Raw genomic sequence first — 20,367 nt, forward strand, 5'->3', positions numbered from 1 at the left:
TGATAATGATAATGATGATGATAATAATGAAGAAGAGAAGAGGAGGAGGAAGAAGAATGTGGATAATAATGACTGTGTGTGAAAGTGAAGTTTTTGGAAACCCAACAACTACAGACCTGTGCTTCTACTTGAAAGACTTCATGCATCGCTTACCAACAGTAGCTCACGGCCAGATACGAATATTGTAATAATTGGAGTTGTGATCATACTGTATAGCACACAGAAGGAGAAAAATGTAATTTATTCATGTTTGTTATTTTGTGAAACCATATACTTTCACCTACCATATCCAATGGAATGCACTGAAATTAAATACCAAATGATGTTTTTGTAACTGTACATACAACTGCTGCAGCGACTGTCAGGTAGCAAGCAGATAGCTACGGGGCAGCAAGAGAGCACTAGGGAACCCAGGTGCCTAGATAAGTTGCACGGACAATACAACACACTGTTTTCAACTCAGATGCCAAAAGCTGCTCTGACGCTTCATAAAGCCGTCACCAGTTTTGCATTTATGACATACAACTATTGCAAGTTGCCATCAATAATTATGAGATTGGAAATCGAGACATTCCATTTGTCGAGGCAGTGGGTTAGTACATGAGACAGAAAGTAATATAAAGAAAAATCCTGGCAGGGTAAATGAGAAAAAGTTTCACAGAATTAAGAATAGAAATCTTGGTTGGAATGAAGCTGAGTCAATTCTGGAGGTACTGCAAGTCAAATATACCTCACTTCCAGCAGCACCAAGTCCAATGGTTTGTTTAGTTGTTTAATTAACGACGCTGTATCAATGACTAGGTTATTTAGCGTCAATGGGATTGGTGACAGTGACATGATATTTGGAGAGATGAGGCCGAGGATTCGCCATAGATTACCTGACATTCGTCTTATGGTTGAGGAAAACCTCTGGAAAAAACCCAACCAGGTAATCAGCCCAAGCAGGGATCAAACCCATGCCCAAGCGCAATTCTGGAATGGCAGGCAAGAGCTTTAGCCAACAGAGTTACGCCAGTCCAATGGAACTGGCATATTTCAAATATTGCCTGCTCACATCCTGTAGTTTGAAAGGAGTTTCTCTCACTTCCGAAATATTTTTATGGACAACAGACACAGATTTACGGAAGCAAACTTAGAAAAATATGTTGTTGTCCACTATCAAGGAAGGTAGGCCTATTTAAATGTAATATACCCATATTTGTAAACATTAAAACTGTTTTGAAGAGACTGCAGATATTGTCTTTTTTAACACCTGCTACAGTCCTAATCATATCATTATCCAGAAACAGACAGAGCCATTCTTTTCAGAATATAAATATTCTCCCTTGAAAAAACTGCGTGTACAAAGGAATGAAAGTGATTTTTGCTGATGTGACATAAAATTTAGGACTGTTATGACAAAATCACGAAACGAACCCACCAACCTGAAGACATCCTTATCACTGTCAGCATCTTGCAACATATCGATGTCCGTCTCATCCAGAGAGGAGTCAGAGTTGCACCTGGGCAATGTGGAACCAGGACTCAAGACGTCACTGCTGATACTTGGTGTCTGAATCTGCTCATAGCTGGTGGGAGGCACTGCTGGAGACTGGGGTGACTGGAAGCTTGCATCATCCAAAGGACCTGTGTCCAACAACTGCTGACCACGCTGTCTGAAACAAAGCAACAAAAAGGACCCCTTTAGACGAAGCCACTTAGTGACTTCACGTAAGCATTGGTAACCCTGATAATGTGAGTTTGAATCAGGTATTCCAATGAACATGGACGTAAGAGGAGATATACTTTTAGCGATGATGATCATACAGAGAAAAAATAGCAGTAGAGACCAGCCTCATGGGCTAATAGTCAGAGCTTCTGACTACAGTTCATGAGATCCTGGGTTTGATTCCCAATTAGAACACAGGAATGTTTCCTTAAAAAGGGGAATGTTCCTGTGTTCGTTCATGGTCTGGAAATTAAGTTAGACTTAGGTTTAAGACCTCTCCTGGCACTTCATAATCATCCTATCATAATATCATCACGGCGGCGTAATTCTGCTTTCCAGGCACCCCAACTTCAGAAGTGGGTTACAAATAAGCCATTGCCAGGAGAGACCAGAAATGGCAAATGACAATCTGGTGGCATTGAAGATATTTTATATATATATATATATATATATATATATATATATATATATATATATATATATTTTGGAAAGACTGCATGAAGGACTATTTTACACTTTATTTGATGATTTACATCATGATGATAAAAGAGTTTTTTTTTTAATTTCGCATGTCTAAGAAGTAATTTCAAGAGCTTCTAGCTGGAACTAGCAATGAATTTCGAAGCACAAGCACCGTAGCACAATAGCCTGTATAATGGTATAATGTCGTGGTATTGTAGTGAACTGATGGCCCATCATTCGTCCATTAGAAGCACTACTGTCACACCATGTACAGCCTTGCGTGAAATGTATAACTGAATTACTGGTATCGTGACTGGAAGCACCACTTTTAGTGGCTGCCACTAGCAGCAAAGCCAACTACACAGACTACATCGGCACTGTTCTGTGGCTGTGACTGTGTGTGAAAGCCCTCATTTATATCCATTGTTCATAAGTGATACTTTTTATTGTCCTGATGTAAACCATCAAATAAAGTATGAAACACCCCTCGATGCAGTCTTTTTAAAACCAATGATTGGACCCAGACCCCTCTTCTATTTCTATGTCAATTCTTCCTCCTTACAAGCAGCATCGCCGAAAGTATCGGTTTTCTTATGTCAATGTTCATTGGAAAACTGAAAAATTCTCTACAAAAATCTAATATATTAAGCAGGGCTTAAAACACGCACTTTCAGCAGCATCATCAACGTTTCATGAAGTGCACCACAAGCCACTAAGTGGCATCTTTTGAATGGGTCCTAAGGATAATATTTTTGACATAAAATAGATTGAAAAATGACCTTGTTTCACGAAATTGCTTTCTTAAAAGTTCACAAGTTAATGTTACCTATAAAGATTCTACATTACTTTTTATAAATATGTTCAGAAATACTGCAGGATTCTTTATTTTTTCATTAATGAACTGATTAAAATTCTAATTAGCTAGTCATGTTTCGTTTATTGTTGTGTCTTGTAATAATTTAACATAATGCAATTTCGGACAGAATTTAAAATTACGAGTAAAAAACAAATTACTGAAACATCATCTATCAAAGCTTTTCATACTTCCAATACGGTCTATCTGGTGGGCCATTTGTGTCTAAGTACTTCTGTTGCTTGCTACTCCCTCAGTGAGGAAGAAAAAGAAGGGATATTTCGAATTAAAATTTTGAGCTTTATTCTAGATATGCAGATCAGATGGACACATGGTGAAACCCATGCGAAGTGGTATCAAAATGATGCCAGGCATCCACCTGAGACAACTGACAATGAACAAACATGCATGTCTTAGGTGGGATTCGAACCCATGACTGTGGCTCCCATGCAACATTAAAGCTACACATCTTAGCAGCAATGAAAAATTGTAATTCAAACTGTCAACTCTTTTCACTTCATTATAATTTCTTCGAGTTGGGTAGTCTTTGCTGCTGCACAGACAATGTTCATTTTTGTATCAGAGTTACCAGAATGAAAGGTATCTCCAAAAATGTTTTTTTTTTTCTGAGCATTAAATTTAATATGACTTGTTGATTGGTGCCTAATGTAGAAGTAACTAGCTCTTCTGTAGTCCAAACCTTCTCATATAAATTGGCCTGATAAATATCGACTGAAAAATTATCTACATGAAGCTGATCCATTTATTCATTAAGATTACACAAAAGGGACAGAAGTGATTACTGATATTAACGAGATTTGGTGTGCAATTGGCCAACAATTAGAAATATTCAAACACATATTGAAATCACTTTAAGTACGCTATAGATTTTTATATTTTATCATTTATATTTTTATTTCAATTTTCGTTCGAGTACCACCCAGCAGTGGCTCACATATCACCAGTAGATTAAGAACTGCTAATATACAGTATCACATTAGTTTCAAATGTTTTAATAAAATCTCAATAATTCCATCTCAATTCCTTAATTTCACTTTAAAAAGTTACAAACATTTGCAGTGTACACAACGTCACTCACTTGATGAAATAGACCACAGACACCACAATGGAGAAGATATAGAAGAGGGTGAAGACTACAAGTGCCCCCACTGTGGAGTAGATGTAGCTATGGTATGTGATACTGGGTGAGATCGAGAATCTCAATGACTTGTTGCGAGCAGCTGTCACAGTTTCATATGAACCAGAGCAGTCAGCATCATCTCCCTTCACCACAAATACAAGGTAGAAGCCTTGTGGGAAGGCAGCTTTCTGTAAACAATTCGAAACTCACTTTGACATATGTAAAGAAGAAAAGACATAAATACTATACATTAAAATATAAAATCAAAGTAGTGTTTTTATGTGAAAAAAAAGTAAGTTTTTCGTAACACCTGCATTAAAAATCAGCAGCAGCAGCAGAAATAGTAATTTAGAAATCTTCTCACCATTTGTGAGCTGCCACAAGGGACAAAGAGTACTTAACCATATAAATGTTAACGAGTTCATTGAACCATTCTACTAGTAGAAGTAGCAGTAGTAGTTATAATAATAATAATAATAATAATAATAATAATAATAATAATAATAATAATAATAATAATAATAATAATAATAATATTATTATTATTATTATTATTATTATTATTATTATTATTATATCATCATGAATCTTTCCCACAACATCTTCTTACAACTGTCAGCATTCCAAGAATCTTTTGGCATAACGGTATAAATAAATAAATTAAGCTTTCCTTATGAAAAAGTTTCCAGATTTGACAGAGGATATTACATATAATTTAGAAACACACCTAAAAGGTAAAATGATTTACATTTGAAACGGTATAAGACATACATACAGACACATACATACAGATACAGATATATACCTACAAATTAAACCAAACCCTTTAACTCTATTAAATATGGAATATAATCTAAATTTAACAGAAGAAATACTGAAATCAGAAGTAAACAATGAAATACTAAAACAATTGTCTTTAGAGACAATTAATATTAGATACCCTCCACAAAACTGGCTTCATTTATACACTGATGGATCTTTGATCTCCAGAGAACAAGGTGCCGGTGCAGGTGTTACGTGCTGTCTCTTCTCACTTTATAGATCTCTTGGGTATGGAACAACAAGTTTTGATGGAGAAATCATTGTAATAAGTGAAAGTCTCAGGAATCTTCTATGCCACATCAGTAAATTTAAAAATGCAGTTATATTGTCAGACTCCAAAGCAGCTATTCTATCAATAGTCTCTAAACACACACCTTCATCTCAAACAGCAGAAATAACTAAAATGCTCTCTCAATTAATATCACTCAATAAAAGAATTGTATTCCAATGGATACCATCCCACTGTGGAATCCTGGGAAACGAGAATGTGGATGCTTTAGCAAAGAAGGGCAGCACTGCTACTTACAGACCTGTTACTAAAATCTACATATTACTCTGTGAATAGATTTATTAAATCTACATACTTAGACTTCAACAAACAAAATTTGATAACACAATCCCATGGGAAAAAATGGAACTCTCTGCATCAAAATCCACAGTTAATTCCCGATTTACCACGAAAATCGTCTGTAGCTGCATTTAGATTGGCAACAGGCCATGATTGTTTGGCCAAACACCTGCATAGAATTGGAATATATCAGTCCCCTAACTGTCCATTGTGCAACTCAAACCAAGAAATGGATTCGGAACACCTCAAAATCTGTGCTTCAGTGGCTGGTCATGATAATATCTTTGAAAAATATTGGAGTGCAAGAGGTCAAATGACTTTATTGTCAAACGCCTGGCATTAGAAAACAACAACAACATAGGCCTATATATACTGAAAGGCTGAGAAGTGGGTATAATCTTCTTTACCTTTTTCCCTTTCCTTCCCCTTTTATTGTGGTTATTTTTACCTTATTTATTCATTTGTTTCCCTTCCCTTTTCTCTATATCTTTTTAACCTGTCTGGGATGTGGAACTTGAAGTCTTTCCTTCCTTACGTTAGATGACGCTGATGCATTCCAATTCGTTTTCTAGTCTCCCAGTAGATTGTGCTTTTATTATATACTAGGGGGTCGAGGTTAACTGCATTGGTTAATTTTAATTGGGTTTGAGATTAACTGCATTGCTTTATTTTAATTGGTCCATTTGAATCTTAACGTCTTTCTGTCTTTTTACTGTTGAGTCTCTGAGCATCAGGAAGTTGAGCCCCAGCTATCTTGTGTAAACCATCAGATCAGGAACAGTGCTGTGTACGAGTTCATCTGAAAACCATCACGCTGCCTAGATGTGTACTGGCGGTAAAAGGGACCTAAAACTTCAACACCTGTGGAGTGGCACAAGTAGTTATGTATGCGTTCATAGAATGTTGTTAAGAGTTTTCTTGTCGGATGTAAGGCTCACTATAGTGAATTATGAATTATGGTAGTATGTTCTGTGACTGAGCATGGCGGTGACGTACTGATAATGTACACAGAACACTGGAACTGAACTGATTTATTTGGTCCTTTTGCGCTGATTGCGTTAGCTTCTGTGTTCTAGCTGTAAAATTGGTTCATCTGTACAGTGATCATGCTATGGACTATATATTGATGGGGGTCACTGCGAACATTGTTTCTTGTCATTTAATTGTATTTCGTCAAAATTCTTGTACTCATTTAGTCATTTAGGGAAAGTCATTTCTATAGTTATGAGATAATGATTGGTTTCCCTTTTTCGTCGGCTGGTTTTTGGAAATTAGATATTATGGAGTCTGTGAATATTCTATCACCATACAGGGCACAAATGGCGTGGCTTTATCCCCCAGATTTTAATGTTACATGAATTTGTTGTGATATTAATTTAAAGCTATAGTGTGGTAACTAGTCACACCTTCCTTTCCTTGAGTTGGCTTTATTTTAGTAATTTTCTTCTTTATTCTGTTCGTTCATTATCCATACCTTGGGCAGGGAAGGTGAAACTTAAGTGGAGAATGTATGTATTGGAGTGTTCCTACTATTTAATTTTGAACTTGGATTGTAATAGTATTTTAGGGCTATGAATTGTATTAAAGTTAGTCCTCTATTTTAAATTTGTTACTTTGTATATTTGTGTTTTGAGACAACCCGACAGTTTCTTCCAGATTATTTTCATTCCTCATTACTTAACTGGTTTGCAGATAAATCCTAAGGGGTCAGGTAGGCAGCAAACCTCACAATTTCGCGAAGATTTGTGTTGGCATGTTGATATCCTTGAAACCTTGCTCACCCTGGTAGTACAACAGCAGTTTTTAAAGTTAATTCCACTGACTTTATTTTAAACCTCAGTGATTTGAAAATTAGAAGTGATGTAACAGATTATCTCATTCACGATTTTTTATTATTATTAATTGATATTTAATTATCATCGACAAACTGAGTTTCCTCTTATGGATCTTATAGACTTTCAGGCAGGTTTACTCTCACCCATTCTGCAAGGCTAATTCGAAGTGTGTTCTTTTAGTCCTGAACACTTCGAATTAACGATACTTTACTGTACTGCTAAATACTACACAAACTACTGCAAAAAGGTACATGTTGCAGAGAAAATTTAAATTCGTACTGATTTATCAATCACCTGTCAAAATATTTGCACTTATTTCTATAACAACCTGTATAAGTTCTCCAATTCATTTTCAGTAACATTTTGCAATATTAAAACACAAAGGTTAGAACAATGGCTAGGTGGTTTTGCTCACAGTTAGTGTGATACCTCCTCTCTTGTTCATGGTCTGCCAGTAACCCTCGAACTGGACATTCCTCTCCAAGTCGAACACTGGACACTGTAAACAATAACATAAAAATGGTTGTTACTTATAGCTTCAATGTTCTACATGCATTAAAGACAATGACCTGTAACCAGAACAATTGAAACTAATAATAGTAATATCATCTTCCTCAACTTGGTGAGGTTGCCAAAGACAGTAACATTTAAGGTGTGACATTAAAAATGTCTTACAAGAAATTGGTTTACAATAATTAACAGTAGATTATGTAACAGTAACAATTAAATGATTCCATCAATGTAAATAAAGAATTAATAATAGGAATAACTACTATTTTATTAACAAACCGCATCAGTAAATGAAGTGAGTAGATATTGGATAAACACACGCATTATTTTATTAACTATAATTCAATGTTGGCTTCAAGTCTGATGTATCACATGCAACCAATGACGAGAAAAATGCATCGAGCTTATTGGTTTCTCATTTCATCTGTTCAAATTCAACAGAACACAAGACGAATTTCTGGATTCCGTAAGTACAGTTTTAATTCCTAAATGTTAAGGTAATTTAAATTTCCACATAACTTTCCACTTTTTGAAGATGAATTAAATATGAATTGCATTATTACTGATAGAAGCAGCAGTGGCTATCACATAATGACTTGAAACAGCAGTACTACAGACCTTATATTCTGGAAATTATTTGTCCTGGTCACAATGTTTGACTCTGGACCTAGGTATCAGGGATTCAAACCCAACAGAAAAAAAAGGAAGAAAACCAATGGTCATATGTAATAAATTTATTTAATCTAATAATCCCTTTGTTCATGAAACATACATCATCAAAATGATGACTGTGAATGTATGCCTCTAATATCCTCGCTAATCAATAGTAATCTTTCGGTAATAACACTCGTCCTACGTTCATGTCTGAAGTGTAGGAAGTGAAAATGAATATAAAATTAGCCGAAAGCTTGTGAGAAGAGCTAATAACTTAGATTTTAAGTGCTAAACATTTAAAATAAACCAACCACGAACCGTATTCTAAAGATAGGATTATGCCCTACTTTTTCATGTGCCTGAGTACATCCAGGTGGATTTTACTAAATCATTAGAGTATGGTTTTAAATACCAGTAGCGTCTTGCATTTTAAAAACTTATTCATACACTTTATATTCCTATATGAGGACTTCGCCATCTTCATTGAATAATCAATGAATGTAAGTAGTCATATATGTAGATATCTATTATTGGAGAAAAATTCGTTCCGGCACAGCAACAAACCCAGGACCTCTCAACTTTGTGCGCTGAGTGCTTTTTCCATCTGAGCTATGCCGAGACCTGACTCACTGTGTCGGACAAACTCTCTTCCTTTGTCTCATCAATGTCCTACTACCTGCATTGTAGACATGTAAGAATAATCAATGACTATAAGTCATTCATGTAGATATCTATTATTGGAGAAAAATTGCGTTCCAGAACCGGGAATCGAACCCAGGATCTCTCAGCTTTGCGTGTTGAGCGCTCTTTTCATCTGAGCTATGCCAAGACCAGACTCATGGTGCCAGTCAAACTCTCCTCCTTTGTATCATCGGGTCTCAGCACATTTTATGATAGCTGAAACATGATCATAAATGTTATTAACTTATATTATACTATATGCCAAATTTATCTAAACTAACAATAACATATTTGGTACTTACATAATGTTTGAAGTAATGCTTGACTGATTCACTACTACTGTCATCAAAACCTACTCTAATGAACATCTGTTCCACTTCTTCCTCTATTAACTCATCCTTCATTCAATATTCCTCCTCTGTCTTTTTAGTGTGTTCAATTGCTTCTTTCCATGCTTCTACTGTGATGGAGATGAAACAATGGACAACCATTTCTTTTAAAGTATCAATGGACAGAGCACCCATATTTTTCTCTGTTATTTTACTCTTCACTTGGCTCTATAATTAACTATTTTATAATGCAAAGAGAAAAATTTTAACATTTTCATTGATTCATTGATTCATTTATTTATTATAGAGAGTGTAACATGAGGACACATCACAATAAAAATTTGATAATCTAATTAATTTTAAGAAAATTGAATTATTAAATTACAGCAATGAAAAAGTTCAGTCACTGTTCATTACAAATTCCATTTCACTTGTCAGAATTCGAATATGAGTTCCCAATATAAAAACATTTATTATTTTCATTGCCTATTCATGATATATAGCTTATAACTGTTAAGACACTATCTTGAAGCTTTTGGGAAGCCAAAGTTATGGTTCAGATATGGTTAAAAACATTGCTGTTTTCTGTTGTCAGTGTGATGGCCTATACTTTTTAGATAGAGACTTGAAGTTGTACCAACACTACGTTACAGAAGTCTTGTCCATTCAGTACCTATTCATTTTAGAAGACCCAAAAAATGGTCTTACAAGCAAACATTCTGATGGGGACAGATAAAAAAGTTAATGTTTTTTCTTTCACCATGTCAATAATGTCAAAAAGAAGTGCTTATACAAATTCTGGCCACTCAACCGCAATTACGAGGATCCCTGGGGCCATTTACAGAGAAAAACAAAATTGCATGGAAAGATTTATTGAAACAAATATAGCAATTGATGCGTTATTTGTCAACATATCCCCATTAGAATTGAGACATTTGTCATACCATGGGATCAATTTTTGTATCCCTGTGTCGTAGAAGTCTGCCTTCTGGGATTGGAACCAGCGTTTGACAGCCGTCTGCACCTCTCTGTCGATTTCATGATATGACAAATGTCTCAATTCCGGTGGGGAATAAGTTGAAAAATAGCTCAACAATTGCTGTGTCTGTTCCAATAAATTTTTCCAATGAAATTATGTTTTCTTTCTGTTAACGGCTCCCAGCGAATTCATTTTTTACGGCCCTTGTAATAGCAGTTGAGTGGCCAAAATTTGTATAACCACTTGTTTTCACATTATTACCACGGTGAAAGAAAAAATTTAACTCTTTTATCTGTCTCCATCAGAATGTTTGCTTCTTAGAATAAAATCTCGCTAGAAAAATATAAACTTCCGAGAATTACTTTTAACGAATTCAGTTGCTTATGTCGTTTCATAATATTATGTTTCCTGACTGTCAACAGATCACCTACTTTGCCAATGGTTACACTACTAAAGAACTCTCATGTTTTATTAAAGAATACAACTTACACTCATGTTCTGGATGGAGATTGTCATGCAGATGTCATCATCAGAGTCTACTCTTAAGAGAACAGTTTCTGCACCATCTTCGAACTTGAAGGCATAATACCTGGGCTCAGATGGTGAAACGAACAAAGTTCTTTCATGAGATAATCTGTGACAACAAAGAGAATGCAATGAAACTTTGAATGTCATGTTTCACTAGATAAAAGAAAATGCATAAATAATTGTTACATCAATTTTACCTCCATTTTAATGTAGTATATTATAAAGTTATATAGTATTTATAAAATAATCATCCTCCATTTTAACAGATCAGAGTTTGAGAAACACACTGAATTGAGAGAATATTATTTTCATTAGTTTGCACGAAATTCTCATTAATTTGTGAATTTCCATTCTGGATGTGCATTAGGGTGGCCCTTATTTTTCAACTTTCTAAAAGTTTTGCTCCCACCCCTCTATCTTGTTCCAATCAACAAAAAAACGATCTGTGCAAATTTTCAGCTCAATCCGACTACTGCGAGGCGACCCTCATCGACCACGAAGTTTTGAAATTTTAGCCCGGGAAATATTTGTTCTATTATTATTAGATAACCCTATATTATTATTATTATTATTATTATTATTATTATTATTATTATTATTTATGTGTTTTATTCACTTACTTTGTAACTAAACATGATCTTGCCTTTGATGAATGATTTTTCAATTACAGTTTCAAAACTGTCTCTGCTGATCTGCTGGTGTAAACTGTCTTTCAAGACGTTTTTTCCTAGAGTTTTTGGTATCAACCTCTTCAGATAGTTTGTCACACAAGTTAAGAAAAGACTCTTATGTCTCTCTTGTTGGCTACATCTCCATCAAATCGTCGGAGCCAAACTAGCTTCGAACCGGCAAGTTTTAAGAGTTTTCTTCTGCAATGTAAGAGGTGTAAATCTTACAACAAAGGAAAGTGTAGCATAGGTGATTCAAGAAGATTCCATTTTTTTGGCAAAAAGCACGAATTACTACTAGAAGAAGTGACCACTGCGTTGATAAGTAACTCTTTTTTTTTTTAGTTGGTTACTTAACGATGGCGGCCGGGTAGCTCAGTTGGTAGAGCAGCTGGCTATGGACTGGAAGGTCCGGGGTTCGATCCCAGGTGGTGACAGGATTTTTTCTCGTTGCCAAACTTTCAGAACGGCCCTGAGGTTCACTTAGCCTCCTATAAAATTGAGTACCGGGTCTTTCCCGGGGGTAAAAGGCGGTCAGAGCGTGGTGCCGACCACACCACCTCATTCTAGTGCCGAGGTCATGGAAAGCATGGGGCTCTACCTCCATGCCCCCCAAGTGCCTTCATGGCGTGTAACGGGGATACCTTTACCTTTTTTTATCTTACTTAACGACGCTGTATCAACTACTAGGTTATTTAGCGTCGATGAGATTGGTGATAGCGAGATGGTATTTGGCGAGATGAGGCCGAGGATTCGCCATAGATTACCTTGCATTCACATTTCAGTTGGAGAAACCCTCGGAGAAAACCCAACCAGGTAAACAGCCCAAGCGGGGATTGAACCCGCATCCGCGCGTAACTTAAGACCAGCAGACAAGTGCCTTAACTGACTGAGCCACGCTGGTGGCTGATAAGTTATTCAAACTCTATGATGAATGGAAGGGTTTACAGAAAAATTTGAGTAGAACTGCAGGCAAGGAAAAAGAAAAAGATCTTTTTGTGGAAATTATGGACGATCTCTTTGACGTAGTTCATTTAGATGCTTCGGGACAGATGATAAATGGAGAGGATAATTTCTTAATGCTTCAGCACTAAAAAGGACGACCAGGCTGCATGGTTGGTGTTGGTGTAGATCAAAAACTAAAACACAAGGAAGAAAGAGCACTGAAGTGCAATGGAATGGAAACTGCCAGGAAAGAAAGGATTTAGGAATAAATGTAACATTTTACTATTCATCAGCTTGCTAAATCACAAACTGATGATTCAACATCAAGCAGCCAAAGCAAGCAGTGATGGTGGTGACGACAGTGAAAGAGCAACAACCGCACCAGCAGCAATAGTTCCAGCAACTGGAGGTACATTGCAGTTCTTTGCTCCCCTTCTCTCTGAAGTTTTTGATATGTGCAAACTCAGTGATAGAAATGGGGTTTACATATTAATGGCCGCTGCAGAAACTTTCGGGCGTGATACTGAAAACCTGATAATAAATCACACTTCTTTTCAATGCCTTACATAAAAATTTAGAGAAACAAGATACTCAGAAATTATTTTTCTCGCTCGAGTATATGTTCGAGCCTGGTATTTGTCATCAGAAGCAATTAAAACGCCTTATCATGATTTCCTATTCATGCGTGAACTGATCAATTATGAGGATATTGATCCAGAAATCAGTAAGGCTGCTGCAAATAAATTTTCCAACCACTCTGGTACTTAGTTTCCGACTGGCTCTATCCTTATTTGATAACAATGTTTCAGCAGCGGTTAAAGCAAATATGGCTCAAGTTATACTGAAAGCAGACGAAGGTGAAGAAGAGAAAGAAGAAAAAAATCAACTGAAGAGGTACATTCTGCACAAAAATGATATTTCTTTCTTTACAAATATTGAGTTTTCGTCTTTTGTAACTTCTGGTACTAAAATTTTCTTCACAAGATTTTCTATCAGCACCGATTTCCTCGACAAAGACCTTCAACTTAAATGGATGATCCTGTTTACAAAAGTGGAATTGAAAAACTTGAGAAGATAGTTGTTTTGAATGACGTTGCAGAAAGAGAAGTCAAACACATTCAGGATTATAATAACATTCTCACAAAAGATGAAACTGAGAAACAATTTGTTTTACAGATTGTTACCAGAGACCGTAAAAAATATCCAACTGCTATTAAATCCTCTCTTAGGAAAAATAATGTTCAATGTTCATTCGTTTATATACAGTAGGTTTTGATTCTATAGAAATTATTATTGTGAATAAAAATATGTTTCTCTTATGGAAGTTGAGTGCATTACCAAAAAAAACCTAATATTTCTTAAATTTTTCATCTTATTTCAGGAATTTTTCGAATTAATTTTTGGGAAATTTCATTCAGAATATTTTTAAACAATTGCTGGGGTTACCAGGATGTCCACATAACTTTCTCTAAGAATAAAAAAGGAAATGGTCGAGACAGAGAAGAGTATACCACTTTTGTACGGAATTAATCGTTGCATATACTATGTTCCAACTTCAAAGCGTTTGAGGGTCGCCAAGCAGTTGTCCAATTGAGCTGAAAATTTGCACAGATTATTTTTTTGTTGATTGGAACAAGATAAGGGGGTGGGAGCAGCACAATTTCAACTTTCGGAAAATTACCTATAGTTAAGGGCCACCCTAATGTGCATATATAAATAAATTTACCGGTATTTATAAAATATATTTTTTTTTACTTGGTTACTTAATGACGCTGTATCAACTACCAGGTTATTTAGCGTCGATGGGTTTGGTGACAGTGAAATGGTATTTGGCGAGATAAGGCCGAGGATTCGCCATAGATTACCTGACATTTGCCTTATGGTTAGGGAAAACCTCGAAAAAAAAATCCAACCAGATAATCAACTCAAGTGGGAATCGAACTCACGCCCAAGCACAATTCTGGATCTGCAGGCAAGCTTCTCAGTCGGCTGAGCTATGCCAGTGGCCTATACAGTAAATCAAGAAAGAAAAATGTTCAATATTCCTTTCTAGGAATAAGTATGGATAGTTTTGCCACCAAAAATGAATTGTGGTGCACCATGTGAAGGTGTATCTACATTGCACAATTGGACAATTAATAGACAAATATGCTCTTGCCACTCAATTAACAGTGTGTTCTATGTTAAGAAATTTATAATCACTGTCTGAGACCGAAAATGATATAGCTTTACCACCAAATACTGAAGTTCAGTGTGCGAAAATCCACAACAACTATATAACTTGAAAATTTTCAAATAATGCAGCCTATAGTCATGCGCTGTATGAGATGTCGCAGAATTATGCATATACATTTTCTCTTTATTATCTTTGAAAAATATTGGAGTGCAAGAGGTCAAATGACTTTACTGTCAAATGCCTGGCATTAGAAAACAACAACACAACATTTTCTCTTTGTCCATTAACAGTGTACACGGATAACACTTCTAGCACCTTCTGTAAGAAGTATATTAAACTATGCATTTTCTTTTCTTTCAGCTCGTCCAGAACTGGCTATGCATATCATAGCAGGCTTGACCACTAGTTAGGAGGCAGTAGAATGTTCGCCGCACCTCTTATCTCAATTCACTCTGTAGTATTAGTAGTCTGTAATGTGGAAATTACACAATCTATCTACATAGGCAGCGTACAAGTGTAACTAACAACTCACTCTATGAAGAAATCCTTCTCCTCATCCACCCTCAATGAGAAGCTCAGGTTTCTTGGACTAGCAGAGGAGACACTTACAATTACTTCATTTGTGCTGCCAGTGCTGTGGTGATGTGGAGCATAGTAATTGTTGTCAGGACACAATGTACGTGACGTTCGTGCATATTCGAAGCTGCAACATATGATACAGAAGCAATAAAAGCAGCCCTCAAAGCAAGAAGTTGTAATTTGAATGATTTCTAAGGTTGTATGAGGCCATTTAAAATTACAAACCTACATTAACTACAGTATTATGCAATACATAAACTAAATCGATTCCCTAAACATAGAGCAAAGGGCATGACAAACTAGAAAATTCCCGAACATAGATACTCTCCAATATCAATAGTCTTCAAATTATACACGAAACAGAAGTTGACAATAATGACCCAAGATTATGAAAAACAGTAATCGCGTGTTGGGATATAATTTCTCCCCAATACTTCAGAACCAGTCACAGATTTCACCTACAGTGTCATAGGCTATTATTTGAGACCTTAAATTATATGATCCTGAAGAAACGTGAAATCATTCAGAACTGTGTATCTAATGCTTACCCCCTTCATTTGCGTGATTCAGGTTCCACATATTGTGGATAGATGGCAGGACTGTGACCCATTTACAAGTTGCACACGACTTAGGCAGGCTGAAGAGTTATGTCGTGTGCTAGGGTGAGTGTATGTGTAAGTATATTGTAGGGAATGGGTGAGGATAATGATAGTGAGAAAGGGAGAAGGGGAAAACCAGTGTCGGCACATAGCCTACTCCTGTCAAATAGCACCAAGGGAGCTGCCGGGCTTAACGTCCCCATCCAACTGATGAATCACTATCAGCAGTGACATATATGCCTTCTCTTCATATGCACTGCGGAAAGATTTGGGATTTAACTCAGGCATATGGGTGCACAATTTAGTAATTAGAAGTTGTGCACTGCCAACTCTCCTAGAACAACCATGGTAGAAATTTTACATGAAAATCTCTGACCCCACTGGGAATCGAACCCGCACTAGCTAGTCTGGAGGCAGACGCGCTACAATAGAGCTAACTCGGCGGATTTATTCAGAAATAACGAACTAATTTCAATACATGACTGCAAAGTCTAAAATATTCTTCACATCCCAATCACTGTGAAATTCTCAAAGACAGAAGACAGAAGACTCAGAATACATAATATGGAACAGATCTGGACAAACTTGGAACAAAGAGCACATCCAAACTTGCCACAAAGAGACAGTACTGGATTATTTATAAAACAAGAAGAAATATTGCTCAAAACTGTTGAGCTTCATCAATATTTGACAACTGCAAAAAGAAAAATAACAACAATATTCAATTTAGACACTGCAGAAGTTGTTAAAGATATCATTTCCGTTCCTGACAAAAGAAATGCTACTGGTATACAGTAGGCCTACTCCCCCTAATACACGTAATAGAAACAGCACTTTACCCAATGCACACCTCTCACAATGTCCTGTGTAACTGTGAATACGTTAGTAGCAACATCAGCTCCAGTAAGTACCAGTGATAAGATGCTGGTGCATTTAGCCTATAGAGGCCTACATCATAGTAACATTCCAAAGCAGGTAACACATGTAATCATGAATTCAACTCTGCTAATCTCATTACATTAGTGAGTCTCTTAACAATTCTCTTAATAATGGTACCAGTGTATTCTAATTTCTCAATGAACTATAACAGGACTAGCAATAACAGTAATTGGAGAAGCAGGCTAGCTCAATTAGCAAATAAAAGTGACAAGTCACTGTCTGGGTGATCTTATATAGAGACAAAATTATTTTTAATTGTAATCTCCAGAATAAGGCTAAATGAGCGCTGAGGTAATTACCTTTGAAAATAATTTTATTCTTAACACTCCTCTGAAGTCATTATAGGTTTATAGACATACCCTTACATTTATCACATTAAAATGCTTTAGCCCCATAATAACTGTACTATTAGGCTACTTACAGATTTGTTCGTGACTCTACTACCAGAGGCAACTGCCATGACAACACTCCTTTTTGCTGTCGGACAACAATAAGCACTGGATAACTTCTGTTTGAATCTCTGCATTCGATCATTATACGAGCAGGCTGAATTAGGGATACCTGAGATGATGTAAACAAATAAAATATATTATGTTGTCCACAAATAAATTGCTCTTTAGTACAAGTAGTCAGCATTTAGGTGAAACCTTGATCTCTCTCCTCACTACACACGGGAGATTGAAACCTTTTCACATTCCTCGGTTTCACGTCACTTAGATATCTTCTTAACTAACCCGCCAACCTTGTCACATTGCTCGGCCACATGTTACTTAGCTATCCCCTTATTTAACCCGTAACAAAATGCAAATCAGACTTCTGTCCCGTTTGTGACGTGGGGAGATATCGAAGACTGGCAAAGAACTATTATAAACTTACAAAAAAATCACGTACCTGTTCGCTTGGGAATTCAAATATATATTCCACTGTATTGTTGACTTCCTCGTTGTAAGAGATGCCATATAATCCTTCAAGTACAATTGGTACTATATCTTTCTTTCCGTCTCTGTACTGAATTATATCATATGTATACAAAGTTTTCGCTACTGTCAACCATGTAATAACAAAAAGTGTGACTTTGAGAGACATTTTTCAAACGTTAATCTCATATAACCTAAAATTGTGAATATATTGTATTAAACCCGTATAACCTTACTTATTATCAGTATAGTTATCAATACTTCTGAACCACATTATAGCGATAATGGAACAAGGTATCACAAGGTCAAAAAAATCTTTTGACGATTACAATTACGTATCAAACAAACATCGTTCTCTACATTCTATTGTATTCAATTTCAACATGCTATTGTCATGTGACATAACACGTCACTAACCAGGGTTGCCATACGTACGACGCATACGACTATTTTGACTAATTGTATACGAAGTACGACCGCACTCTATATCGTACGCAATTTTGTACGACTATTTCAGTGAAGGGAAAAAATAATTGGGAACTTATAATGTTAGTTTATAATTAAAATAAAATTGATGGTTAATTCGTCCCTTTTAGACAAGTTTTCTTCATTTAGTAGTCCAAGGTCAGTGTAACAGAGGTTTACTCCTCCGAAATGCCAGACACCATCATGTTCGATCCATAATTGCAACTGCTTTGAGAAAAAAGTCTTGGACAGTAGAAGAGGAAGTTTTTTGCCTTGCTACTAATGGCTCCTCTAGACGTATTGACATCATAGCGTATTCCCAGACTACCAAGAAAGGATATATAATTGATCCTACCATAAGGATTGAAACGGGGAGTAGCCAGCCGGAGGATGTCAATCAAGAAAAGATCAACATTCATCTGCCAATAGTTGATTACTTCAAAGCAAAATACCAGCTTGAAGACATGGAGGTGGTTGGTCTTCTTATTGGAGCTCGTGGTGTGATTCCCAAGTTCTTTGAACGCTTCAGGAAGACTTTTGAACTACCACAGACACTTACTGCTGACATCATAACTTCAGTTTTGAAACGCTCTTGCCAAATTCTGAGTCATCATATTCACTCTGTTTAATTTTTTTTATTTATTCACTTTCTATACATATATGTTTATTTTAATTTTCTTCCTACAAAATTTATGTAAACATTTAATATTGTAAAATTCATGTAGGAGAGTATACTGAGTCCTTCTGGGCTACCTCCAATGGGAGGCAGTTATTATTATTATTATTATTATTATTATTATTATTATTATTATTATTATTATGAAAGAAACATGTTTTTAAGGGGAGGAAAAAATGCTTTGAAAATCGATCTGTAACTATGCTTGCCATGCAAGTCATAATTTGTCATCTTGAGCTCTAGGTTTCACATACACGGCGCGGTTATATCAAAGTAATACGAGTTTAATTTTATTAACTTCCTTGTTTGTTCGATAAAGAAAATCTTTTATCCATTAAATAGTACCGCAGTAGCATTAAGAAGTCTAAACGCGCCGACATTGTAGTTATGCTTAATTTACAATGACGCGACACGCGACGCAGTATCGCGTCGCGGACTGGTGTTCACAATTCCGCGACTTGAATCGCTGGTTCGTGTTGGTTAGGAAACTTAAAATGAAACGATGCCTGCCTTCTCGGTTTTTGGAGTAGAAGAAATTAACATATCATAACTATATGCGGATGACATCTTCGCAATTTGATGATGTCCTGCATATCATTGGCCCTCAAATACAAAAACATCCAATGCGGGGCATCCAGCAGAGCGTCTAAGCGTAACTTTGAGGTTAAGTTTCACTAATAGTTGGTATCTCTCTTTAAGAACTTAGTTCTCTCTCTTTACGATTTTCGTATTTTAACTACACAATGTCCATTAGGCCTACAGTTTTAGAAACAAGTCCTGTAATCTGGGATAAATTAAAAGCACCTCATTAAATGGAAACTCTTTGAGGACAATTTCACGAAGGTGGAAGGAGGATACCTATTGGAAAAAAGTAAATTTTCCGAAGTTCATGGGAGTCATGGATGGAAAGCATTGTGTATTTCACGTAAACAAACCGTAATATAAAAGGTGAACCGTAAACAATGTCATTAATTTCAGAGGGTTATTCTTTGAGATATTTTAAACAAAAAAAAATTAATATAATTTTTGTTTTCCTTTTGCTTCCTTTTCGAGATAAAAACTATTTTATATGAAACATTTCTTACCGTCTTTTGGAAAAACCATTGATTTAATTCCCAATATGTTCAGTCAATTTAAGAGAGCTCTGTATTATGATAATAAACACGCAGAAATTTGATGTAACAAATGTAACGTTATAAAATGCCTTTTCAGAACGAAAATTTACAATTGTTCAGATGAAATTTCTGCATATTTGAACGACAAAAACTATTTTTTATCATAATACACTGCTCTCTTAAATTGACTAAGCAAATTGAGAATTAAGTTAATTCAG

General features: G+C 35.9%; 1 protein-coding gene across 3 annotated transcripts in view; it reads right to left on the bottom strand.

Annotated features, from left to right (window-relative positions):
- Positions 1 to 18,280, bottom strand: part of LOC138706089 (SID1 transmembrane family member 1-like) — a 51,808-nt gene extending 33,528 nt beyond the window's left edge. The window contains exons 1-7 of one of the 3 annotated variants that reach the window (XM_069835036.1): positions 17,868 to 18,280; positions 17,398 to 17,537; positions 15,392 to 15,562; positions 11,032 to 11,176; positions 7,805 to 7,888; positions 4,123 to 4,352; positions 1,425 to 1,655 (exon numbers count right to left, since the gene is read on the bottom strand). In XM_069835036.1, coding sequence (XP_069691137.1) covers positions 1,425 to 1,655; positions 4,123 to 4,352; positions 7,805 to 7,888; positions 11,032 to 11,176; positions 15,392 to 15,562; positions 17,398 to 17,537; positions 17,868 to 18,062 — 1,196 coding nt within the window. In that variant the 5' untranslated portion in view covers positions 18,063 to 18,280. The remainder of the gene's footprint in view (positions 1 to 1,424; positions 1,656 to 4,122; positions 4,353 to 7,804; positions 7,889 to 11,031; positions 11,177 to 15,391; positions 15,563 to 17,397; positions 17,538 to 17,867) is intronic. The other 2 variants (XM_069835037.1, XM_069835038.1) reach the window with 2 other exon arrangements.
- Positions 18,281 to 20,367: the final 2,087 nt, after the last annotated feature.

Source organism: Periplaneta americana, chromosome 9, assembly GCF_040183065.1.
Source record: "Periplaneta americana isolate PAMFEO1 chromosome 9, P.americana_PAMFEO1_priV1, whole genome shotgun sequence".
NCBI lineage: Eukaryota > Metazoa > Arthropoda > Insecta > Blattodea > Blattidae > Periplaneta > Periplaneta americana.